Genomic DNA, 26,030 nt, shown 5'->3' on the forward strand with positions numbered 1-26,030 from the left:
TTTAAATACATGTAACACTCTTGTGAGTTCAGAGAAAGTTTTTTTTACTTCTTCAGGGTCAAACCACATCAGCATTCAACACAAAGGATTCTATATCAGTTTATTTAAAAAAAAGAACACTTGTTTAAAACAAAAATAATTTCATTTAAAAAAAAATAATATGAAAATCCAAAAACCCAGCCAAAAAAACATGAGATTTTCCAGCATTAATAAATACTTCATTTACTAAATTGCAAGACATCAAAATTAATAGAAACATTCCAAAAATGAGATTTAATTTCCTGAATGAAATAATGTTCCATTTTACAGGGTCTTCCACGTCTCTGCTTTGCCAACATAAAGGTGTCTGTCCTGGCCCTCTATACTGGTGGTCAGTCCAACACAAGACCGGATTTTTGGTTGACCCGCAGGACCATCGGGCATCTGGTGAACCAGCTTCGGGTTCCTCACACTATGGGGAGGCACAGGAGACTGAGGTCCTGGTGTTTCTTTTCTGGCTGGCGTGCAGCACATCTTACAGTGTGGTAGCCAGGGCCTTTGACATGCCACGGTCCACTGTGAGAGGACGTTGTCTACAGGCAGACCGCATCCTCCAGCTGATTAACAGGGTCATCCCGCTTCCCAGTAGGAATGAAGTACCATAAGTCGCTTCTGGTTTTTTAGCAGCTCGCTGGGTGTTCCGCCTTCCAAAAGGTTGTGGGGACCATCGATGGCTGCCACATAAGAATAAAGGCCCTAAAAGAAAATGCAACTTGTTATTTTAACAGGAAACTTTTTTATTCCATTCGAATGCAGGCTGTATGTGATTCTAATGCAAAATTTCTAAATATTTTTGTTGGATATCCAGGATCAGTCCATAATTCACGGGTTCTACGTAAAAGCCCAATTTATAAATTGTAAAATCAAACATACCCACCTGTAGGATCCTTTTGGGTGATGGTGGGCATCTCTGTATTGCACATCCCATCACGCTGCTGACACCCTACAGCAGGGGTCACCAACCTTTTTGAGACTGAGGGCTATTTCATTGGCACTAAGTGGTATGAAGGGTGCCCCCCCCCCCCCCCCCCCCCCACACACACACAAACACAATTTGACGACATTCTTTTGTGTGGCCTATTTTTACGTGCTCATTTTACACACAAAAAAATGCATGAATTTTCTAAGCTACATTACTAGATTACAGGGGGGGATCAAACTCAGTCCCAAAGGGGGCCTAAATCCAAAACACACTTTAGGTTGCGGGCCGAACAAGATAAACATTTATTGAACACATTAAAGCTAAACTTTTAAACGTTTAAAACTTTAACTTAAACTTTTTAAACATAAATATGAATAAAACCGGACAGGAATGTTAATCCAAAATAATAAATATATTCTGTCAAAATTATGCAAATATGAACAAAGCCAGGAAATATTAATAATTAGAAATAATACATCAAATTATTCCGTTTTCTTTGTTGTTTTGTCATTTTTTAGAGCTGAACTCCTGACATCATTTTTAGCAATAAGGTCATTTCTGCTTGGTGTGTGATGTTCTGTGAGTCTCTGGTCCTGTGTGTGTCTTTGGTCCTGTGTGTGAGTGTTTGGTCCTGTGTGTGTGTGTCTTTGTGAAATGTATCAGAGGGATTTGATTATTTAAAAACCTGTTATTGTGAAAATCATGTTTAAGTCTCATAAAACATCAAAAATTAAATCACAGAACTCATTAGTGGGATTACTCCAAAAATATTTGACATTTTCCTAATTTTGTGCAACACCAACAGTAAAAATCCTCCAAAATCCTCAATACGTTCATAAACAAATGATCTATGATTTATTTATGGTCTGAAAAAGTGCAGCTGTTTTCCAGCCTGCAATACCTGCTGTCTTTATTTATACGTTACTATCACCAACTAAACAACCGTAAAAATAAATTTATATGGAAAATGCACATCCCCATTTTTATATTAAAAGAAGAATACGACAGGGTTGCCCCATCAGCCATATCTATTTCTATTAGCCACTCAAACCTTGGCTGATTACATTAATAATTTGAAAGGCATCTCCGTCTATGGCAGAGATTCTTATTAGCCAACTAGCTGATGATACAACCCTTTTTTGAAAGACAGAAATCAAATTTCTTGAGTCCTAAATCTTATAAAAGCTTTTTCTAATGTCTCTGGACTTCATCTTACTTTTAAAAAATATGAATTACTATCTATTAAAAATGGTAAAACAGGATCCATACGTGAAATTCCCATCAAAGAAAGTGTAACATACCTAGCGATTACCATTGCCAAAAACGAACTAGAGAGAAGTTCTTTATATTTCAGTCCCGTAATAGAGAAAACTAGACAACGTTTTAACTTGTGGCTTGAAAGGGCAGAGTGCTTCTGTCAAAAGCAGAGGGAATCTCTCACATTATCTCTGTACGTGGACAAACACTAAGATCTGTTGACCAAATTTTATTTAACGTTATCTGGAAAAATCGTATACACTATTTAAAAAAATCTGTTTTAATGAACTCGTACAAGAATGGAGGACTAAACTTTCTTGATTTTACAACACTAAATAACACATTTAAAATGAACCAGGTCCAATCTTACCTAAAAAAATCCTACTTCAATTTGGAATATATTTCCACATTTTATATTTTCAAACTAAGGCAACCTTAATTTTCTTCTCCTTTGTCATTGAAATGTTGAGAAAATACCAGCTAAACTATCGGCATTCCACAAACAAGCTCTTCTTTCATGAGCACTTCTGTACAAACACAATTTCTCTCCCCATAACTTCTTTATTTGGAACAACAAATACATATTATATAAGAACAAATCTTTGTTTTTTTCCACATTGGTTTAGAAAGAAATTCTACTGGTGGGCCAACTTTTTGACACGAACAGGATTTATTAAGGTATACTGAATTCAGCTGTAAATGCAATTTTGTTGTAACTCCTAAAGAGTATGCCATTGTGTTTGATGCTGTTTCCAAAGAAATTTGCCAAATGTTTAAAACAAGTGCTACGAATGAAGAAATGCCCTCTATGGATGCAGCTGCACCACCACAGGAAAAATCTGCTTTACTCCTACACACAAGAACAACAACAAAAAAACACGTGCCCAGTTTCAAAGGGATGTCATTTATGTACCATGTACTAAAACCTAGTAGAGACGTTTTGTTCCCAATAGTATTTGGAGGAAAGGCTGGAGTGTGACCCAAAAATGTATGATAAATAATAAATTGAAAGAAGTTTCTTTTAAAATAATGCACAAAATTTACCCCACCAATGAATAAAAATAAGATACGTTAAAACAATTGATCCTAACTGTACTTTTTGCAAAACACAACCAGAAACAATTAACCATCTTTTTTGGAACTGTGCTGAAATTAAAATCTTTTGGGAACAATTTATCAGAAAACATATTTACCCCAACTTCACTCTGAAATTTTGAATATATAATTTTTGTTTTTCATAGTAAAAAGTTGGACTCAAATAAAAACACATAATTAATAATTATTTTATTTGACAAATTTTATATTCATAAGTTCAAATTTTTTCATCTTCTATTCTTTTCCCCTGTGTTACTCAAACAAATTGACATATATCTCAGTAATATCTCAAAATGCCTTAAGAAAGCTGTATGTTTATACGAAAGTTGTAGAAACCTGAATGTTTTTATGTAAAATGCATGTAATATGTATGCTGCCCTGGCATATTTAAAGTTTATTTTTCTTAAAATTGTGTTTTGTATAGTACTTCCGTTTTGTACAATAAAGTTTAAAAAAAAGAAAAAAAGAAAAGAAAAGGACTTTTCAATTTTTTACAGCAATGGCTTATGGGTACTGTGGTTCGGTGTCGAGGCAATGCGATTTTTCATGAATTAATAAAGGCTAAATTAGTATTACAGGTATATGTCACAGAAACGTATAGCCACAATCTTTTAATTGTATTTGCCTAACGTAAATTGTCCCCTGAAAATAAATAAAGATATAAAACAGATTATTTCTACATTTACATATTCAAAAACGCACTTAAGGGAGAACAAAGTTCGCTATTGTTTAAAGAACTCTTTCATAGACGAAACACAGACACTCAAAAAACGTTTGTTACTGAACAACCAATCGCGGTAAATTGCTGGGGAGTGGCGTTGTTCTGTAAAAGGTCAATGATTTTTTTTTGTCACGTCAGTGGTCAATTTGATATATTTCCGCAAAAGCCCCTTCGTGTGCTTTCAGTTTCACTGCTCAGATTCTCCTGTTTGACTGATGAAAGCTTCCAAAAATGGAACACCAGCCCCTTGCGAGGTAAGAATCTTACAAATGTACAACAAAATAGTTCTTTGCAACCCTAACTGTTGCTTCTTATTACTTTTTTTCTTCTTTGTCTTTAGCGGCAGTCAAAGTAATAAGTATGGAGTGGCGAACCCATGTTATGCCCCAGCAGCGGCAGGGACTGCAGGTATGACCCAAGACACGATACTAAACCTTATCACTGTTCAGTTATTTGTTTTTTTAAGACGATGGAATCTGGCTTATTGCAGCGAAGCTTCCGGTGGAGTGACGTCATAGCCGTAGTGATTGTTTGTGACGTTGGGCGTCTTCAAGCACACAGCAGATTGTCATAGCGTACGGAGGGTAGAAAACATTTACATTAAAGAAGAGGAAGAAGGTTGTCCAGAGTCTGTAGTGTTACTGAAGGTGTCAAAATGTTTAACATGGAGGGGCAAGGTAAGTGGCTTCTTCACCGCGTGGAATCATGGGAGTATATTCAATTATAGATAATTCATCAAACATGAATGAAATTTCACTTCAGTAACAGAGTTCGTGGCGGTTTGGGTGTTTCAACAAAATTTATCTATGGTTCTTGTTATTCGCAAACATTTGAGAAGACTTGTTGAATCTTAAGGTCTACGTTTAAAAATGTCTCACTGAACTTGTTGTTCTCGTTTTGGTTCCAGCTATGTTGGGTCCACCCACCGCTGAATCCTACGGCCCGAGTGCTCCGCCGGCCACCATGTTTGACAGCATGCCGGGATATGAAGGAACAGTAGCGGGTGGAGGTACTGTCATTCTGCACAATTTCCCATGGCTCAACTTCCTAAATTTTGTAATTCAAAGTTCAATGCAAAAGTTGCCATAAAGATAAGTCCAAATATTGTTTGGTTCGGTGAAGAACAACAGCAATAACAAATACTAGTAATAATAATAAAAAGCTGGAAAATAGCGTTTTAAAATACTTTAATAAAACGGGTTAGATTCTTTTTTTATTGTAACTGTTGCTTAAAAACTGATTGTATTCTGCCATAAATCAGCAAACAACAACAAACAAACAAAAAACAGATTAATGCTGTCATAGTTCAAAGTAGTTGCAATCTTGAAACAATCATTTCCTCCTGTTCCTATCATCTTATACAACATTTGTCATTGTACTTACTTAAAAAAATCAGACCAAAGACAGGGAAAAAAACAACTGGCAGCATCTGATTAATTGATGAGTAACATGGGCCATAAATGCAATGGTCTAAATGGCCTGTATACACACAATTTTAATGGAGAAACGCAAAAGCAATTGTCGTGAAAAAAAAAGCTAGTTGTTACTCAACACGTGTTGCAGATGTATTGGAGCCTTTCACAAAGCACACTTGGGTTTAATGTCAGAAGATCAACTAAGAAATATTCAAATAAAATTCAAATTCAAGAAAACCTTCATAATGACAGTTGGTAACCGAGGATGTTACAACACATTTAAAGATTGGTTTAATAGATATGGTTAACCCTAGAACACTTTTGCTGTATAAAGTTACACCATCACTTTTGCCGGGTAATTTTTACCTGATATAATATACCCAACAAAAAGTACTTGTCACAAAAAAATAGATCAAAACATGACAACACATGATTAATTAAATGTTTTATTTTTTATTTTTCAACTGTGGTATGCACAAGAAAATTAAAAAGACAAACAGGAAGTTCCTAAAAACATGCTCAGAAATTACTGAAAAAATAGGAATTTGAGATATAAGAATATTAAAATGAATGGAAAATATATATTTTTTTAATTAGTTAATTATTGAGCTATTTCAGACCTGATCCAAGCTGTGTCTGGATCAGGTCTGCCCAACCATAAGGAGGCTGTGCACAGATAAATAAGAGTAAAGGACTTTGCCATGTGTTGTAGGGGGATTTTTGCCACCCCCCATGCCTGCTTACCCAGGTCCTCAGCCTACACCTGGACCAGAACAGCCAAATTGGAAGTAATGTCTTTCTTTCAGCTTGTTTTTTAAGCTATTACAAATACCCAATTATAATTATAAAGCATCATAAACAATTATTCAATGTGACATTGACTTTCAGCATCCCATCTATATCTGAAGATACTGCACGGGAGGCCTTCATGCTTTTTGCCTCTAGCAAATGCTGCTACAGCTCTGCTCCTGCAAAAGATGGCGTGATCACCAACATGGAGGCCTTCAATACATATAGGGTAAGAGAATGGAGGCTATAAGTGTGGGCAATAATTAAAGAAAAACTTCATCAAAATTCTGTTCCTTGTATTGTTTTGGCATTTACATCTTTAAATACAAGAATAAATATTTTTGTGTCTGATGTATATTTTATTTCTCTTTCCAGTATCGCCTAGAGACATTTACTGAATCGCGATCTACAGAATGGAGCAATGAACCATACTCTGGTATGCATCTGTAACTGCCTGCATTTATTGCTCATAATCACATTTACAATGTTAGTTTTTGAAATTTTGAAATGGGAAGTTTCAGAGTAAAGAAATGGTTGTGTGCAAAAATCAGTCATAATTGAAACCGGAATTATTTATCTTGCACATCACAAGGAAACTATAAAAAACATTTAGCAATCATAAAAAAATATACTCATTCATAAAAAACACATTATGTATATTTTATGGTGAAAACCCAAAAAATGATTTCATTTAAACCAGCTTGTCTGGGAAACACATATTGTTATAGACTACAGGTCTCAAACTCCCGGCCTCCAGGGGGGTATTCCAGAAAGCACATTTAAACTACCCTGACTTTAACCCTGAAATCTTACCCTTACTCTGGGTATGTCGGTTTCAAAAGGCCGGATATGAGTTATCGTAATCACGCTCGACTTGGTAACCCTCGGTTAATGCGTGTGCATGTCAAGTACATAAAGACATTCTCAATGGATCGCCGATTTCCGGAGTCACCATGGAAACGTGTGGAGAGAAAAAAAGAGAGCCCTATACTTCAGTGAGACGGACTCCTAGATTTTAATGACGGCGTATGAAGATTATACACCCATCAAAAAAATGACACGGCTGCATCATCAGCAAAAGAAAGAGAGAAAAAGAACAGACAAATTAAACGCACGAGTTTCTGATCTTATTTCTGTTTTCGATGTGACGCATATATATATATATATATATATATATATATATATATATATATATATATATATATATACACACACACAAATAACTTATCCAGTTTTGCCCACTTGAATGAAATACTTCTATTGGTAACAAGTAATTGAGTTAAATTTATTTAACCTAACTTTTTACGTCTATCCAATTCAATATTTATTTTTACAACTTAAATTTAGATATTTATCTAAATGTCATATTACTCCAATTAAATCTTTTTCCATCTTAATTTATCGTACTTCTTGAACTCTCATGTGTTTACATGTGTCTATGTTTTAGCCTGTAGATATTCTCATTTTTATAACAATAAAATGAAAGAAACAATATGGAATTGTAGCATGCAATCATCTACCATTACTCCGTCTTTAACATTAAAATGATAGAATGTAGGGGTGTTAAATAAACTCATCATCCTCTCCCTCCCTCTCACTCATGGTGCAGAAAGAATTAAACATCGTAGGACAAAATAACTAGACAATACACAGTAAGACGGCTAAACAACTACCGGTAAAAACATTTGGTCAAAAACCCACACTTAAACCCAAATCCATCTAGACAGGCAAAGGGAATGGTATCCCACAATCCCTTGCAGTGCCGATCTAACAGCAGCATGAGCATGATTCAGTCTGGTGCAAACTTTTTTTATTTAATGTTATATTTTCAATAATATTGAATTTATATAATTCAAAATGAGCAAACAAAGAAAAATCTAAATCAAACTAACATTTGGTGTTTCTACTTTTTGTCTTCAAAGTAGCATCAATTCTTATTGGTACATTTGCACAAAGTTTAGGACAACAATGTTTTCTCTAGTAGTTTACTAGTACTGGGTCAATCCTTATGGCAGCCTAACAAGGTGTTTTATTTGGACCAGGCCAAACAGTGGATGCCTATGCACAGCCACCTCCGGGGCCTTGGGATATTCCTGCAAACTTACCCAGTTTATTTGTGGAAGGGAGGCAGTGCATCAAAGTTCCATACACGTCATCTGTGAAGGTAAGCCATAAGAAAATATTATAACATAGTTGCATCTTTGCATCTTACATTAGTAGGTTTTTTGTATTTTATTTTTATTTTTTTAAACAAAAACTGATCATCAGAACTGCCACAGCTGCGTGGGAATGGGGAGAAAACCTTGCAAAGACTGTGTTGGAGCTGGTAACGTAAGTATTTTCCAGAGGATGAAAAGGTTCCGCTCTGCTTCAATCAAGAAGCAAATGAATGGAATTGTTCTTTCTGTCAGAAACTCTGTTGGGTGTGCAATGGATCTGGATTCCGCATTGGAGATGACAGATGTTACCACTGCAATGGCAGAGGCAGAGAGACGTACGCAGTCAACACCTTTAGATTTATAACAAAGCGAAAATGGAAACCAGTTTAAAATACAACAGTGTGCACAATTTTGAACTTGCTAAGTTTCCAAATGTTTTTCCTTACAGTTGCAATGACTGTAATGGGCAAGGATCCAGGATGTGTGAGATTTGCAATGGAAAACAGCAGCTTCTTGTCTTCATCAACCTCACTGTGAAATGGTTGGAACAGCTGTGAAGCAGCAATCTATACTGTATATTTAGAAGAGAAATCTTTATAATAATCTTATTCGGTTAACATTTATTTTCCTTCTATTATTGATTATGTTTTTGTATTTCCTTGCAGGACTAACAACACTGATGATTATGTTGTGGAACAGCGCAGTGGACTTCAGATGGAAAATCTTCGTGAAGTGTCTGGCAAGGAGCTTTTCAAAGACTCCCAACCCATGGTAACAGTGCTTTTAAACTGTCTTTTTAGAATACAATCTGGTCATAAATGGTGTTTTTTATGCAAGTAAACAATCATTACATTTTTAAAATAATCTTTTACTTGAGTTGGAAGTTTTGTTTTGTTTTTATCAGTTCTGTATTTTTTTGCTTAAGTAAATGTACATTTTAAGAAGTGACCGTTGCTTATGTTATGCTTGTGACTGACTGTTTCAGGTGTACCCTGTGATGGGCTTTCCAGATCCCACTGTGGTACAGGCTTCCCAGCGTCTTGTCAGTGAACACCAGGGAAAATATTTTAAGACATCTCGCGTTTTGCGGCAGGTGTTTATTTATTTATTTTGGTATAATTGGATTCATTCAAAATCTCCTCAATTAAATCCATTCAAAATAACCTTATTTTCTTTTCAGCGCCAAACCATCGAGCTGATCCCTGTCACAAAAGTCACCTACACATGGAAAGGGGAATCCCACATTTATTTTGTTTATGGAAATGAGTTCAAAGTCAGTGCGGATAATTATCCTGCTACCTGTTGTTGCTCTGTAATGTAATTGTGGGAGCAGATGATGAGCTCTGTTTTAGCAATCAAAGCCACAGGATGTGTGGGTCAGTAAAACTGACTGAAATCACTTACCCATATATAAGTTGGAAATTACGGTGGAAATCAAAGCATAAAGGGAAAATATGGGACAAATGGAGGAAAAAAATGAGACTTTTATCAATTTAACCTTTTGACTAAATCAATCTCCAATTATGATTTTAATAATTATTATATTTCAATAATTATTATATTTGAATAATTACACATTAAATGCATTTGTATTTTATGTTGACTATATTTTTCATAAAAAATGCTAATAAACGAGTTTTATTTTTTCGAATGATGTCATTAACAATGGACGGTCGCAGTTGAATGACGTCAAGAACGTGTTCGCCATAATGATAATAAACCGTGAACAGAAAGCTGTAAAATAAGCGAATTAAGGGACGCCGGTAAAATTGTAATCAATGTATTATAATTCTTCAAACAGCAGCTAAATTGGGACTTATTTTGGTAGGTCGATTTTTTGTTTATATCGAGGATATCAAGCAGGAACTTGGAGGAGCAAGGTAAAGTTAGCGCTCTGGCTAACCACTAGGTAGGTTCATCTGTGATGCTTTTACTTGTACTAAGCCCACTTGTGTTTTGAAATACGAGTTCTTTTATTAATGTAAATGACATTAAAACATCTGACCATGATGTTTTTCAATTCCCGAAATTTGTGAGCAATTGTACGTTACAAATGTAGAGTTTTAAGAGACAATTGTGTCTAGCTAGCGCTTTAGGCTAGCTCAGCTGCCGTGTGAAGCAACTGTATTTGCTAAGCAAACAACAAAGCAAACAACAACGCATGAAGCACGGCACTTTCGTGTTGCTCAGGACAGCTAAAGAAACAAAGTAATGTCTTTAAAAACGTTTAAATGAATAACTTATACTTCAATTCTGACTAAATGACAATTCTAAAAAGATTAATAAGCAATTAACTTCGGGTCAACTTTGACAGTTGCATTCCCGTGAGGAACTCACACGTGCAGACAGTCGGTTATGAAGCAGTGAAGCGGAAATGTTTGTTTCCCCCAAGTCTTTGTGTCTGGCGCTTTTTTTGTGATACAAAATCAAATATTAACTGGATTTTTGATAAAACATTTGGAGGAGATAATTAAAAAACACGACTTGCATTATTATGGCGATTAACAGTCAACACTAGCTGTCGAAATAAAATATCAAAACGATTCGCTATTTAAATAAAACAACGACGGGTGGAAGCAGTAAAAAGATGACCAGAAAAAGCAACCCTTTTTTCGACTTGCTTACTAGGTTTAATTCTTGCCGAAAACAGTAAGTGCTGAACAAATCGCTACAAAAAATCATTAGAGTGAGTTTAAAAAAAGCTACCAGTAGAGAATTAAAAAAGGACGAATTTTCTTGTAATTATTAACCCTTGTGTTATCCTAAGGACTTTACCATTGGGAGTGGGGTCATCTAGACCCACTAGACAGTGCTCTGACTGAACCTTTTTTCTTCAATGACTTGTGATCTTCACTGGTGTCCACGGATTACATGAAATCTTTCCACCTCTATCCACCTTTGTCATGGTAGGGAGAACACGTCAAAGTAAGGGTGGGGTCATCTAAGATAGCACAAGGGTTAACCATGCCTTCAACAAGAAATATTACAAAAAGTACTACATGGGTTAATAAAAAAACCAGGTAGTTGAGGTCATATAGGGACGTGTCTGGTTGTTTATTTACCAGCAGGCAAAAAAGTTACATGAGTTTATCGGTTCCTGTTTTCTGCGTGATTCGTTTACACCAAAACAAGTCTTCAGTGCACCCGACCTTAGTGGATTATGTGACCCCCCCCCCCCCCTTTTTTTTTAAAGCTCCAAAATTGACACTTTGAGCCCAATAGTTAGCTAAAGATTTGCCCTCATTTTCACTGGTAAACTTTAACACGAATGAAAATACCGTAGTTTTTGGTGTTTTTAACATTATGTGGCATTTTTTTCATTAAGAAACAAATAAGCTTAAAAATGTGTTTCCGAGTATGAAACTAAAACTGTCCTAAAAAGTGACTCAGGTTTTTTGTATTTTTGTGTGTGTTAAGTAAAACATGGCATCATCATAATTAAAAGACCACTAGGAATGTCTCTAAAATGGAATGAAAGATGATCGGAGAGGGTCTTTGAGTCTTTAACCGTTTTGTTCTGAGTATTTCCAGTTGCACCTGTGAAAAGTCACCATACTTCCTCAGAGGCAGTTCCTCACACAAAGTTTATAAGTGTTGAATGGAATTTCAGCCTACTGTTTTAATGTTCATCTCGTTGGATGTTTAATTGACTTTATTCAGCCTGTTAAGATAAATAGTTATATTTGTCACCAGTTCTTGGAGGGCGCAAAAAAATCTGTTATCAGTGCAATACTTGTCTGATTTCATGCTCCTACCCGTTTGTTAATTTAAATAAAGGGGTGCACTTTTTGTTCTTCAGGCCCTTCTAGGCATCACAATGGCGTCAGCACCCGCCAGTGTGGACTCAAAAGCGGAGCTGACTGCTCTGCTGGAGCAGTGGGAAAGGGAACAGCACGGCAGCACACAAGACCTGGTTAACCTTCTTACAAAGTAAGTGCGTCTCTGATTTTTTGTGTTTTATGATGTTAAAGGTGATGTTAAATCTCTTGATGTGCGGTAACTTTCAGAATATCTGAGCTTGTTGAAAAGGAGACAGAGGAGTACCACAAAGCAGACCCCGACCCGTTTGATGATCGGCATCCTGGTATGGAGAAGAGAAAAATACAAACAATTGCTCAAATACAAGTTTAAAGTTTCTTCTATGTTTTTGTATTTTTCCCTTTTGACCACCAGGGAGAGCTGATCCTGAATGTATGTTAGGGCATCTACTGAAGATCCTGTTCAAGAATGATGACTTCATGAACACTGTAAGAATGGATGAGCAAATGTATTCTTTTTTTCTTGTAAAAGTTAAAGCATATTCTATAGTCTACTCAGAAGATCATTTTAAAACGTCTGTATTTTAGTTGGTGAACAACTATGTGATGACGAGCAGGGAATTCCCCCTCAATGCAGCAGCTTGCCGTCTGCTGCAGAACATCATGCCTGGATTAGAGACAGCTGTGGTTTTTCAAGAAAAGGTTTGTTGTCTCTGACTTCATTGCCAATGTGTTTCTTTTTTTTTTTTTTAAACTTACTTCAAAATGACTTTCAGTACTGAGGACACCTGCACAGGATAAAAGATTTTACTCAGTATTTTACTGAATTGCTAACACTCGAGCTGTGTCCGAATTCCTTCACTACTCTCTACTTAGTGGACTATATAGTGCGTTTGCTTTTTTCTAGAGCTGTCCGAATCTAAAATTTCAAAATCCATTGCCCTATAAATTTCCCAGAAGTCTGTGAAAATCTAGTGTGCATCAACGGTCACAAGATTGGCAAATATACACCACAATGTATTGCGTTTGAACAATTTTTTCTTTTTAAAAAAGCTATCCAAGTTTTTCAGAACACAGAAGATTAATGAATAGTCTTTGTTAAGTAATAATAATAACAATGGATTGGAATTATTTTCGTGCCCATTATTCATTCACTCCTCATTTATACTTGGTGATGGTAATCTACCGATGTAGCCACAGCTGCCCTGGGGCAGACTGACAATGTTCGGACTTATCAGGTTTTTTTGGGAAAGCAGTGCTGTAATTGGCAATAAAAAAAAAAGAAGTGAGAATGGTGTCTGTCTGCATTGGTTTTAAAATCCAGGATACTAAATAGTCCTGCACTATATAGTTTTAGTAGTGAGGGGCGTAGTCAAGAAAATTTGGACATAGCCTTGGAGTTGGTGCAGGAACATTGTTTAGCATTAATGCACACTGCTTATGTGTTTGAATAATGTATATGAGTTGCCTCATATTTGCTTTTATGCATTCCAACATTATTCTAATTTACAGATACTGAAAAGCAGGTTAATGCTTTAATTATTCTGTGAAGTGATGGAATAGTAAATTTTCACACACTTTGATGTATTGTTAAAATTATACTACTTAGACTATAACTATTATACTTGTGAATCTTGTACTTAGTAAAATATCATTAGCTAAAGCAAGTATAGTAGCTTTTGTTTTTTCATTAGTTTTTTTTTTTGCCTATGTAGGTAATTTCAAAATTAATAGCAAGAAAGATTAAATCTTCAATTATTGCTTCTTGTCTTTCCTGCAACACCATGTTTTGATGTAAAAGTAAATCTATGTTACTGTGACATTTCTTTCCTATTTAAAGGGTTGCTTTTTTATCAAATGTTTTTATTTGGTCAAGCATCAAATTAATTAACACATCCCCCCGTTAAATTAGGCTTTATAATCTCGTAATTGAAGTGTTCTGCTTTTACAAATTTGTCTTGTCAGGAGGGAATAGTGGAACGGCTGTTTAAGTGGGCTCAAGAGGCCGAGCAGCCTCTCAGAATTTATGCCACAGGATTGTTGGCAGGTGCCATGGAGAACCAGGACATTGCTGCCAACTACAGAGAGGAGAACTCTGTTTTGGTCAGTAAAGACTTTTTATATCTTGTATTAATTCCTAAAAAAGTGTAAAATGTCACATATATGAGTGTATATTCCTAATATTTTTTTTGTTTTCTTAAATTCTTTTTATCGGAAAGGTTCCTTTGATGCTGCATCGTTTGCGTGAGCTTCAAGATAAAGATGCCGAGAACAAGAGGGAAATCAAGCGAATTAGCCCAAGGAAGAGTCTAAGTGCACCTTTGTTACCTTTAGACGAGGAAACTGTTGACCGAAGCTTTGAAGAGAAGCCCTTCACACCAAGTAGAAATGGAGCTGACAAGCAGGGGATGGGACCAGAGGAAGATCGGGAAATTTCTTTTTCGCCCAACGAGCCTGAGAACGAGCTTTCATTCCATCTCAACTCTCCTCACAAGACGAGCAGCCGCGTCAACTCAGCCGTTAAAACCATGATGAAGCCCATGTCCGCCTCAGGTTTATCGACGCACCCAGGTTTGCCTGACGGTAGCAGTTACCTGAAAAGAAGGACTGAAAGGGAGACTGCAAGGACGTCAAAGCAGAAGCATAGTTTCTCTTTGCCTGAGCCAGAGAGGAGCTTCAGTGAGCTTTCAAACAGCAGCTGGTCTGAGATGAGTCCCTGGGTGATCGGCAACAACTATCATCTGTACCCTTTAACCCCCGAGATCGAGCAGAGGCTTATCCTGCAATATCTTACTCCTTTGGGGGAGTATCAGGAGGTTGGTCTCCTTCCATCAGCCTGTACAAATCTTCAAACTGCTTTGAAACTGTCTAATTAATTATTAGTACTTAGCTGTGGCCAAGTACTTGACCCTAGATTTACAAACCTACCAGTAGGTGTCACTGTTGCACTGGAATTGCAGAAATAATTGAGGCTGTTGATTAAGATGGACTCTGGCACGATTTAGAATACATTTTTTTAAAGTTGTTTTGAATGACTGATGTAGGTCATTTTAGGTTATATGTTAGAGGAAGTAAAGCTAATCATTTTGTGCATTGAATATAGAGACAATTTTTGACAAATGGGCATTTAAAGGTTTTTTGAAGTACTGAAACCTTTTTTAACATGCATTTCCTTCTCACTCTTCAAAAAACAGCTGCTGGCAGTGTTTATGCAGATGGGTGCTTGTGAACTACTCATGCACTATATGGATTTAAAGCAGACCAATGATGTACAGCTAACATTTGAAGCTCTCAAGGTAAACTTTCCTTTCAGCATTTGACTATTATAAGTTGGAGGCAAAAGCAAACGCCTAAAGTTTGTGTTTTTTGCTTCCTTCTCTCGCAGTATCTGGCCTCACTGCTTTTGCATAAAAAGTTTGCAGCCGAGTTTGTTGCTAATGGTGGAGTTCAGAAGTTGCTGGAAATTCCCAGGCCTTCAATGGCTGCTACTGGAGTCTCACTGTGCCTTTATTATCTAGCCTACAACCAAGATGCCATGGAAAGGGTACAAAGACCTACAAAAATAAATGAGTTATTTCACCACGCTGATTTTATTTTTTCAGATTCATATGTCTGCAGACAATTTAATGAAATCATTTCTTTAAAAGACTTTTTTTCCTTCACGAATTTCAGCATAACTCTTTTCTTCCTGTGTCTCCTCCTGTCCAGGTGTGCATGCTGCCCCACTCCATCCTGTCAGATGTGGTTGCTTACACACTCTGGTTGCTGGAATGCTCACATGCTTCCGGCTGCTGCCACGCAACCATGTTCTTCTCCATCTCGTTTTCTTTCCGTGCTGTTCTGGAGCTTTTTGACAGACAGGATGGACTCCGGCGGCTAGTAAATCTGGTAAGACTTGCCAGTCTGCTGTGTTACTCTGTAAACCTGACCATCTGTTTCACCGGTTGGAGACCCTCTTAAACTGAACCGTCAATGCAGTTGCTGGTTCTAACTTAACAGATGGTTAGCGTCTTGATGTTTGACTTGACTCCACTATTTTCAGATTAGCACACTGGAGATCCTGAACCCTGAGGACCAGGGAGCGCTTCTGAGCGATGACGAGATTTTTTCCAGCAGGCAGACGGCCAAGCACACCTGCATGGCTCTGCGCAGGTACTTTGAAGCCCATCTGGCAATAAAGGTGGAACAGGTGAAGCAATCGCTGCAGCGCACCGAGGGCGGTGCCCCCATTCACTCACAGCCGTACTACAAGGTAAACCGAGGACGGAGAACGATTTGAAACCACTGAGCATTTTATGATAAAGATAATTTTAAGTAGCTACTTACTTTGAGCTGCATTTGGTCCAAAATCTCTTTGTTTTCCTGTAGTAAGACTTTGCTTTCTTGTGTTACCTGTCAGGCGGTCAGCTACAGTCGTGAGCAGGTGGTAGAAATGATGGAATTTCTGATAGAGTACGGTCCTCTTCGACTGTACTGGGAACCAGCTGAGGTCTTTCACAAGCTCTCATGTGTCCAGCTACTTCTTCAACTTATCTCCATTGCTTGTGAATGGAGGACCTATTATGGCAGGTAACAACAGGGCAGCCATTCTCTAAAATCTATTCATTTTCTTGTGTTTTTCTCTTGTACCGTTCAAAACCTTCTAAATCTGCACTTTAGTGAGTTCAGATGTAGTTCAGCAGGGATGACACTGAATGTTCTGTTTGTTCCCTCAGGAGCGATACAGTTCGTTATGCCCTTGACATCCTGAGCATCCTCACAGTTGTTCCAAAAACCCAAATATTGCTGTGTGAATCTATTGCTGTGCTGGACGACGGAGGAGCCACAGTTTCCACAGTGGGTAAGATGAAATGTTCTTATGCTGATAAGTTTTTACAGTCTCATTCTGCTTGTGTATACATTTGGTAAATTGGTTCCTTTTATCTCATAAAACATCTGTAACTGTTGCTTGGGTGTGTTGGCTTTTAAAGTCACTCACTAAAATCTGGATTTTAACATAATAAAATTCAGCAGATTTGTATTGTGATTTATTCATGTGTGCTTCCTATCGATTGTGCGGTGTTGAGCAGAAAAGTCCTATTTTATTCTTGAGGCTTTCTCTCGTCTTCTTTTTCCGTCAGGGATGAGTATAGTCCTGGCTGTAGCAGAGGGAGAGATCTTTGTGAATGATGCAGAAATTCAGAAGTCCGCCCTGCAAGTTATCATCAATTGTGTTTGCGCGCCGGACAAACGCATGTGCAGCATCGGCAAGTTCATTGCCGGGACCCCCCGCCGTCGCCTCCCACAGCAGAGCAAATCCAGTGAGAATGTGCTCACTAAGATGTGGAATGTGGTGCAGTCCAACAATGGCATCAAGGTAGACCTGACTTTTACTTTTTAACCACCCATGTGAAGTTTCTTCTTTATACCTTTTCTTTATAGTTTTAGATTTTTTATTGTTTCCAACAACTACATTTACTAAGTTTTTGTACCTACAGACAGATTCTACTTTGTCTGGCAGTGGTGATTTGGAGGTTCTTTACCTGATGCACTTAAAAAACCATTATTAGCTTTAAATTGCCTCACAAACGCACGTATCCATGCAGTGAACGAAACCATTATACATATACATTTTCGAGGATGCATTTTAGATAATCCGAGGCTGATTGTTGTACAGAGTTCCCTCGTTATAGCAATTTCCAGTTTTTGTTGTTTTTTTTCTGTGTAATTTTTTATTTTTAAGTCTTAGTGTCAGAAGGATTAATCACTGCAAATTAAGGCAAGGAAAATTAAGACTCGAGTGTTTAAAAAAAAAATTTCACGCGATGATCAGTCCTTAGAAGATTAAACAGATGACCTTCTTTGATAGTTTTTAGCAGATCTTTTGGTCCATATTCTCATGTTGCTGTAATTTCTTTGACATATGGATACTCTTGTCTTTTTCCAGGTTTTGCTCTCGCTGTTGACGGTGAAGATGCCCATCACAGATGCTGATCAGATCCGAGCTTTGGCCTGCAAAGCTCTGGTGGGCCTGTCGCGCTCCACCTCTGTCAGACAGATCATCAGCAAGCTGCCTCTGTTCAGCAGCGGACACATTCAGCAGCTTATGAAGGAGCCTGTGCTGCAGGATAAACGCAGCGAACATGTGAAGTTCTGCAAGTTTGCAGCAGAGTTGATTGAAAGGATCTCTGGGAAACCGCTGCTTATTGGGACAGATGTGTCCCTGGCTTGGCTGCAGAGAGCAAGCGTTGTGGCTCAGTCCAGAATCACCTTCCCAGAGAAAGAACTGCTGCTGCTTATCAGAAACCACCTTCTGGCTAAAGGCCTTCATGATACAGCAACCGCACTCACCAAAGAAGCAGATCTCCCCATGACATGTCTGTCACATACTTCTCATTCAACCTCTGCTTTCCCATCTGTGGCCCCTCCGCCGCCTGCTTCACCTGTTGCCACAATACCCCGTGCCCCACGGCTTGCCAGTGGCGTTGGGGCAAGACTTGGGAACCACCCCTCACACACTCCCATCCAGGCATCCAGTCATCCTCAAAGCCGCCCCTCCACGTCCCAGCCGGTTGTGTGCTCTTCTAATGTTCTTCCCTCCACATCTGCCTCACATTGTAACAGCAGCTCTCCGCTGATTGGACGCATCATTTTCTCCCGTGAGCGGCAAACAACGTGCGGTACGATGAGCTGCAAGAAAGCCAGAGTGCTGCGGCAGAAGTCCGATCATGGTGCTTTCAGCCAGAGTCCAGCGATGAAGAAGCAGTTTGACCGCCACCTGCCCTCCCCGCCTGCTTTAGACAGTATTATCACAGAGTACCTCCGGGAACAGCACGCACGCTGTAAAAACCCAGTTGCTACCTGCCCACCTTTTTCTCTTTTCACCCCCCACCAATGTCCCGAGCCCAAGCAGAGACGCCAAGCCCCCACCAATTTCACCTCAAGACACACGCGGAGAGTGATTTATCCAAAATACGGAGGCGTAGATGGAGGATGCTTTGACAGACACCTCATTTTTAGCAGGTTTGCAGCTTTAATACCAACTGTCAGTTTGTTTCCATAGTCATCCTCTAAAAGTCTTTCCGAATTCTCCCCTTTGTTTGCCAGGTTCCGTCCCATCTCTGTGTTCAGGGAAGCAGACGAGGATGAGAGCGGATTCATGTGTTGTGCCTTTTCAGCTCGTGAACGGTTTCTGATGCTGGGGACGTGTACAGGGCAGCTCAAGCTCTACAATGTGTTTACAGGCCAGGAGGAAGCCAGCTACAGCTGTCACAGTTCAGCTATCACGCACCTGGAGCCGTCACGGGTCAGTACCAGAAGCATGGCGGATGGTGTCATGCCTTTGTAATTATGTAGAGGTATGATGATGATGACCAGAGGAATCTTGTGACAGTAGGAAACAAATGAAATAGAAATGGACATGGACTGTGTTTTTATTGTTTGGTAAAAAAACAGTCTTCTTGAAATTACTGTTGCATTGTTCCCTTGCTATATTGTGGTTCACCTTTCGCAGTCTCACCGATGTTTTTTTTTTTCAAGCACAACCTTGCTTCCTTTTCTTAACAGTACACTTCCTGCCTCCTGATTGGCTGTTGACACTGTTAATCCATCTTCTCCATGCTGCCTCTCCTGTACAGAATTTATTCCGCTTGCCAGAGTTGCATAAATCTTTGTGATCAGATCTTTGTTCTCATTCTCTAGTACTGGACTTATTTTTCTAGGTTTGAACTTTAAGAGTTTAAATGAGAGAAAAGTGTAAAAAACTTCATGCCAGTCTGACTAAAGTCTATAAATTGTGCATTGAGGGCTTTTACAGCCTTCAAAACATCTGTAATCAGATTTCACCTATTGCAGTTTATTGCAGGTTATTTATGGAACAGAAATGAGGGAACAATGTATAATAATTACTTCATAGTGCTTTTTAGGCAGAAATGCAAACAAATATCCATAAATAAGAATGTGCTTTTTAACAGGCAGCTTTTATCCACTAATAATATTTTGAACAAGAAAACATTTTTATATTGAATGATTTCAGGTTACCCTAATACATTGAAAATGCAGATTTTCCAAATATAAATAATGGACGTTTACTTTTAGGGAATTCAAAATGATTTTAAAATATTTACCTGTTTCCAATATTTTTATAATTGTTTCTTTTTAGGATGGTTCTCTCCTCTTGACATCAGCCTCTTGGAGTTATCCTTTGTCTGCACTGTGGGGAATGAAATCGGTGTTCATCATGAAGTGAGTGGTGTTTTCATCAACCTGACACACTAACCAGCTTTAAACCAGAATCAGAATCCGCTTTATTGGCCAAGTACAGTGCATATACAAGGAATTTGGCTTCTGTGTCTTGTGCTCCTGGCAAACCAAGCAAGAAGGTATATAAGAAAGTGTAAAGGGGTAAAGGCAAAAAAGGATAAATAATAAAAAAAGTAATATGAATATACGGCTGTGGGATTCTCATTTGGTAGTACCAATATATTGACTTTGCTTAACAAAACTCATAGAAAATGTCAGGGCCGCTGCTGCAATCTGTGAATAAAACCCAGGAATACTACAGTTTCTTCATCCAGTAAAAGCTTAGAATTCTCTGCTTCACAAGTTTTTAATGTTTTAAAAAGGCTGACAGGAATGTTGTTTGTGTGTGTGTTTTGTTTTTAGGCATTCCTTCCTTGGGGACCATTATGTGGAGTTCAGTAAGCTTTCCCAAGATCGTGTCATTGGAACAAAGGAACATGTAGCACGTGTATGTATAATTGAGCATTTCTTTCTTTTTATTAATTTCTAGAAGAATGTATACAATTGCAGACAATATTGCAGTGTAAAAAGGTGAACATTTCTTTCTTTTCTGTGCCAGATTTATGACATCCAGACCGGACAGGTCACTCTTACTCTCAACAACCCAGACCTGGCTAACAACTACAAGAAAAACTGCGCTACTTTTAACCCAACAGACGACCTGGTGCTGAACGACGGAGTGCTTTGGGATGTGCGCACAGCTCAGGCCATTCACAAGTTTGACAAGTTCAACATGAATATCAGCGGCGTGTTTCACCCCAATGGCTTGGAGGTCATCATAAACACTGAGATTGTATCCTTTACTTTGAAATATATTAAAATTTTCAGGCTTTGGAAAGATAAACGAGTAATAATTATCCATTTTAAACATGAAAGACTATGATATTGCATTTTTTACAAAATAAGTTTACACATAATACCCGTATTTTCCGGACTATAAGTCGCTGCGGAGTATAAGTCACATCAGCCCAAAAATGCATTATAAATTAGAAAAAAATAAAGATAAGTCGCACTGGAGTCGCATTTTGACGGAAAATTTATTTGACAAAATCTGAGACCAAGATACAATAACTTTCACAACCTCATATGACACAATCATAGCAGACTGTTTATCTCATAATTTCACAGTAATTCTTTCTCATACTTATTTATTTATTCCTTTCATGAAGCATCATTGGCTAACTAATACTCTGTTCTCATCCTGTATTTGTAGAAACAGTTGTCAATTCTATTGCATTTCTGAATCTATGAAATCATTGGAAAATAGATTATGTCCTTAGCCTTCAAGATCTTACTGTAAAAAAAGTTTGCTGATTCTCTGAGTCACTTAACATCCTCTTAACACTTAACATACCTCATACATCAAATTGAGCCAGGAACATCATCTCTGTTCCTCACAAATGAACATAACAGGAGGGTTAACAATGTATTTATTTCAATTTATTTCTAATATAAGTCGCTGCGGAGTATAAGTCGCACCCCTTGCCAAACTGTGAAAAAAAGGGGCGACTTATAGCGGAAAATACGGTAGATGTTTTTTAGACAGCAAAAATGCACAGAAGTCCTAAATTGAGGCGGTAAATGAAACTGTTTTTCTTTCACTTGAACCAGAATCGGCTGTAACATTACTGGTAAATGTGTGGCTTGCAAATTAAAATGTCAACAAAGGCTGGGAAAAAAAAAGAATATTATGCCACTTAACTGCCAGTTTTAGTGGGATCTGCGCACCTTCCACCTCCTCCACACCGTTCCTGCTCTGGACCAGTGCAGAATAGTTTTCAACAACAGCGGGACTGTCATCTATGGAGGCAAGTATACAAATCACCAGGGGATCGATTCAACACGTCCGTCCCACAAACTGTCAGGCCTGTTTACAGGAGAAGAGATCTAAATAACTCCAGTTTTGGAAAATCTGACATCACAACACAAAGAAAAAGACACTTGATATTAGCATTTCTAATTCATTTGGTTTTTGATTTGCCTTATGCAATGACAATTAAAAGTTATTCCAAAGTTGTTTTAAAATGTATAATTGCATGTATTTTGTAAAACAGATGGTCAATTTAAAATAATTTTCTTTTTAAATTAATGGTTACGGTAAATGTATTCTGCTGTTATTTGAAAAAGAAAGTTTGTCACTTCTATTTTTCAGTTGAATTTCTTTTAGAAATGCTTTAGAAAGTAAATTAAATTCAGCACGTCAGAAAACAAAAATGTGTCTTTTCAGTTGAATTTTCTGCCAATAATAATAGTAATAATAATATTAATAATAAATTATTTAGCAGATGGGGCAGAAAAGCTTCAGCTGCTTTGTTTTCTAACCTTGTCTGTCATTGTGTCTGTTTGTAGCTATGCTGCAAGCTGATGATGAAGATGAAATGATGGAAATGCAGATGAAAAGTCCATTTGGCTCATCGTTTAGGACCTTTAATGCTACAGACTACAAACCCATTGGTAAGATTTTCTAAAGAAGCTGATCATGATGTTTATGTGACTTTGATTTAAAAAGACTTGAATTTCTCAGGAAAGTGACACATCATTTGTTTTTGCAGCCACTATAGATGTGAAGAGGAACATATTTGACCTCTGCACAGATACAAAAGACTGCTATCTGGCTGTGATTGAGGTAAATTCTATATTTTGAAAGAATCTTTTTGGCTTGCCTAAGTTTCCAAAAATAAGCTATGTTATTGTCTTTTCAATAGAACCAAGACTCTGTCAACACTGACACTGTGTGTCGCCTCTATGAAGTCGGCCGGCAGCGACTTGCAGAAGAAGAGGAGGAGGATGAGGAAGATCAGGTTAAACTTTTTTTTTTTCATAAAATCTGAACTGAGAAGCAGATCTTATACCTGCACTTTATGACTGAAACTTTAGTTTTGTTTTTTGTGTTGCAGGAGGATGATGACCAAGACGAAGACGATGACGATGATGACGATTCTGATGATGACGTTGATACGGATCCTCTCATTGCTGAGCTGGAAAACGAGAATGGAGGAGAGGATGATGACGATGACGGCAATGAAGCATTATCTCCATCCGATGAGGAAGTCGCACGCCTTCTTGAAGACGATGGAGACGTCGAGGAGGACGATGACGAGGATGAGGATGAAGAGGACGATGATAATGAAGAGGATGACTCTGACAATGACGATGCAGACCTGGAAGGTGACAATGGTGAGTATAAGTGAGCAGTCTACACATTTCTATAAGTAGTTTTTACAAGTTGCTGGAAGAACTCAGTTTTATTGACTCAAACAGAATTTTCTGTACTTGAGCGTGAATTACATATTTTCTATAAAGTAAACCACAACCTTTGATAACTTATATTATTAGGGCCACTGTCTTTCATCTAATCAGTGGTGCTCATCAATGCATTAATGAAATGAACTGCCAGTTTTCTTTTGCTATTTGTATCACAGCAAAAGAATAAAAAAGAACAGTTTGAATGATCTGGCATAGATTTGACCTTAAACTCAACCACCTGATTGCTTCCACACAGCTGATTGTGGGGAATAATCGAGTCCTTCAGGAATGTTTTTCATAGAGCTCCCTGAGGTGGATGTGCATTTATTTTCTGCTGCACTTTCAAAAAGGTTTTCATTTGGGAGTCATTCCTTTGTGTTTGGGTGCCTGTTATGGTGCCACATGATTCCAAAGTGGTAACTGCTGTTTAATTTTTAAGACTTGCAATTCAATTCATATTTGTCAGACACTTTGCCAAATAAAGAGAATTAATTTAAAAGCTACATAAACAGTTTTATTTCATATTCCTTCAGTAATAACACATTTTTTCCCAGTCAGAAAAACATGTTTCAAAATCTTTAGAGTAAAGCCTCATTGTTGCCTGTTTAACTTATTTTAAGAACAGTTTTAAAAAAAAACGTTAACCTAACCTTAAGCTTCCTCCAAAAAAAGGGTTTTGCTTTTTGAGTGACTATCTTCTATTTTTAAAAATAAAATTTGAATATTTCAGAAGTAAGTTTAAGAATAAAGACGCAAGTAAACCAAAGACCTGTATGAAAATAAAAAACGAATTAGAAAGCCTTCACGTTTGCTCTTCTAGTGTGATGCTCTGACCAAATGTTTGTTGTTTAATATCCAAATCTCCATTTGATCTGCTGCACCAACAGACAGCTCGGACAACTCCGATCTGGAGGATGACATCATCTTATCCCTAAATGAGTGAAGATACCCCCATCGTCCAGGACTGTGGGGTCCATGGAAAACCACAGTTTATTTGTCTTGATAATCTACAAAAGTCTCAAACACAGATGATCCTTGGTAGGAAAGAGCAGAGAAGAACATGGAGACATGGCATTGGGCAAAAATGATTGTAAAGTATATAACTTTCTATTAAAAATTGGTTTGATGTGTTTAAAAAGGCCACTATGTAGATGTAGTGAAAAAAGGTTTTAGAAGTTCTCACTTTATTGGCTTTTTAAAAAGCCAGTTTGTTTCAAATTGATTCATTCTCTCCATCTTTGAAGACACAAAGTATGGTTCTTCTCAACTGACTTTTCCTTTTTAATTCTCTACCCATCCTGACTGAAGGACAACATGTGAGTTGCAAGGCAAGTAGTTTGTCTGGGAAAAAATAAATAAAAAAAACAGCCCAACAACATCCGTGAATTAGGCAGCTGTAGGGATCTTAACACACGGGGCTCTTGATTGCCAAAGAGCCACTCAGCAGTTCCAATAATAGATGTTGTCTCCTGATTTTGTTATGTAAACAGAAGAATTGGATCAAGCTGTCACTCCAGCGAGTGCAGACATTGTAACAACACCAGTGACACAAGTTCACAGCCGTCCAGCAGGCAGCGGATGTCTTTAGCTCCTTACAATCTTATGGTTGAGCTCACAAAGTGATCCGACTTCCATGGATGCTCGCAGGGTTGGAAAAATGCAGGGTTTTGTGTGCTTGGAACCAGCACAGGTCCAGTTATTTAAATAAAGTTCAGAAAACTTTGTTTTATTTCTCAAATCTCATTGGTTATTGAAGTGAGTGGTTAATTAGCGGACTGATGGTTAAACCGTTTCAATTCTTGGAATATTGAGAAACTGTGATTAACGCTGCAAAAATATGCTGTGTGTGAATTTTTTTTTCTTTTTCTTTTTCCCCCCTGACATGTTGGATACTGTCATTTTTGAAAAAGCAAAGGCTTAGCACACGCACACTTTAACGCAGTGCAACATGGTATACTTTTTTGGTTCTCTTGTTTCTAGGATTTACTTTTCCCTTTTGGAGACCTTTGAGTTTCTCAACACATTTACTGTACAGGTTGTATGTATCTAAAGTATTTTTACTATAAATAAAACGGAACAATTTGTGCTTTGACTCCTGTGCTTTTTTTTGAAGAAGAGTGACCCATGTTTGCAGACAAATGTTAAATCTGTTTTTTAAGAGGAACAGTTCAAATACAGCAAAAGTTAAACACATTTTCTTATTATACAGTGTGATGTGATGATGCAACAAGGGGAGGCCAATTTATTTATACTATTATGCAATAAAGTTCCTTAGGCTTTTTCCATTGTGAATTTTAAAGACAAAACAAAAACAGATCATTTGAATGAATTAGTGCAAATCTAATGTTT

General features: G+C 37.6%; 2 protein-coding genes across 4 annotated transcripts; both read left to right on the forward strand.

Annotated features, from left to right (window-relative positions):
* Positions 1-3,811: 3,811 nt before the first annotated feature.
* LOC101165553 (protein SSUH2 homolog) lies at positions 3,812-10,048 on the forward strand. Of its 2 annotated transcripts, XM_011477234.4 has the most exons (13): positions 3,812-4,288; positions 4,375-4,442; positions 4,942-5,043; positions 6,162-6,237; positions 6,338-6,467; positions 6,614-6,674; positions 8,281-8,402; positions 8,507-8,569; positions 8,650-8,732; positions 8,846-8,938; positions 9,063-9,168; positions 9,383-9,490; positions 9,578-10,048. In XM_011477234.4, exons 1-13 carry the CDS (start codon positions 4,266-4,268, stop codon positions 9,716-9,718), a joined length of 1,176 nt encoding a protein of 391 aa, XP_011475536.1. In that variant the 5' UTR covers positions 3,812-4,265; the 3' UTR covers positions 9,719-10,048. The 2 variants fall into 2 exon arrangements, with proteins under 2 accessions (XP_011475536.1, XP_004070564.1); XM_004070516.5 differs by lacking the exons at positions 3,812-4,288; positions 4,375-4,442 and adding an exon at positions 4,525-4,711.
* dcaf1 (ddb1 and cul4 associated factor 1) lies at positions 10,039-25,773 on the forward strand. Of its 2 annotated transcripts, none has more exons than XM_011477235.4 (25): positions 10,039-10,306; positions 12,197-12,327; positions 12,405-12,481; positions 12,571-12,644; positions 12,744-12,857; positions 14,121-14,258; positions 14,375-14,971; positions 15,350-15,451; positions 15,541-15,699; positions 15,864-16,043; positions 16,198-16,407; positions 16,555-16,724; positions 16,871-16,995; positions 17,276-17,511; positions 18,082-19,157; positions 19,242-19,440; positions 20,296-20,378; positions 20,799-20,883; positions 20,995-21,228; positions 22,150-22,243; positions 22,785-22,889; positions 22,988-23,061; positions 23,141-23,236; positions 23,333-23,612; positions 24,569-25,773. In XM_011477235.4, exons 2-25 carry the CDS (start codon positions 12,215-12,217, stop codon positions 24,622-24,624), a joined length of 4,677 nt encoding a protein of 1,558 aa, XP_011475537.2. In that variant the 5' UTR covers positions 10,039-10,306; positions 12,197-12,214; the 3' UTR covers positions 24,625-25,773. The 2 variants fall into 2 exon arrangements, with proteins under 2 accessions (XP_011475537.2, XP_078806654.1); XM_078950528.1 differs by having other exon boundaries at positions 10,073-10,277.
* The last annotated feature ends 257 nt before the right edge of the window (positions 25,774-26,030 follow it).

Source organism: Oryzias latipes, chromosome 7, assembly GCF_053564925.1.
Source record: "Oryzias latipes strain Hd-rR chromosome 7, Olatipes_Hd-rR_3.1".
NCBI classification, from domain to species: domain Eukaryota; kingdom Metazoa; phylum Chordata; class Actinopteri; order Beloniformes; family Adrianichthyidae; genus Oryzias; species Oryzias latipes.

Excerpts from the sequence above, each read along its gene's own strand:
- dcaf1 (XM_011477235.4), top strand. The coding sequence starts at position 12,215 with ATGGCGTCAGCACCCGCCAGTGTGGACTCAAAAGCGGAGCTGACTGCT. Across the intron at positions 14,972-15,349 it reads CTTTGGGGGAGTATCAGGAG|CTGCTGGCAGTGTTTATGCA; the intron begins GTTGGTCTCCTT and ends TTCAAAAAACAG. Across the intron at positions 20,884-20,994 it reads CAAAGGAACATGTAGCACGT|ATTTATGACATCCAGACCGG; the intron begins GTATGTATAATT and ends TTTCTGTGCCAG.
- LOC101165553 (XM_011477234.4), top strand. The coding sequence starts at position 4,266 with ATGGAACACCAGCCCCTTGCGAG. Across the intron at positions 8,733-8,845 it reads AATGGCAGAGGCAGAGAGAC|TTGCAATGACTGTAATGGGC; the intron begins GTACGCAGTCAA and ends TTTTCCTTACAG. Across the intron at positions 8,939-9,062 it reads ATCAACCTCACTGTGAAATG|GACTAACAACACTGATGATT; the intron begins GTTGGAACAGCT and ends ATTTCCTTGCAG.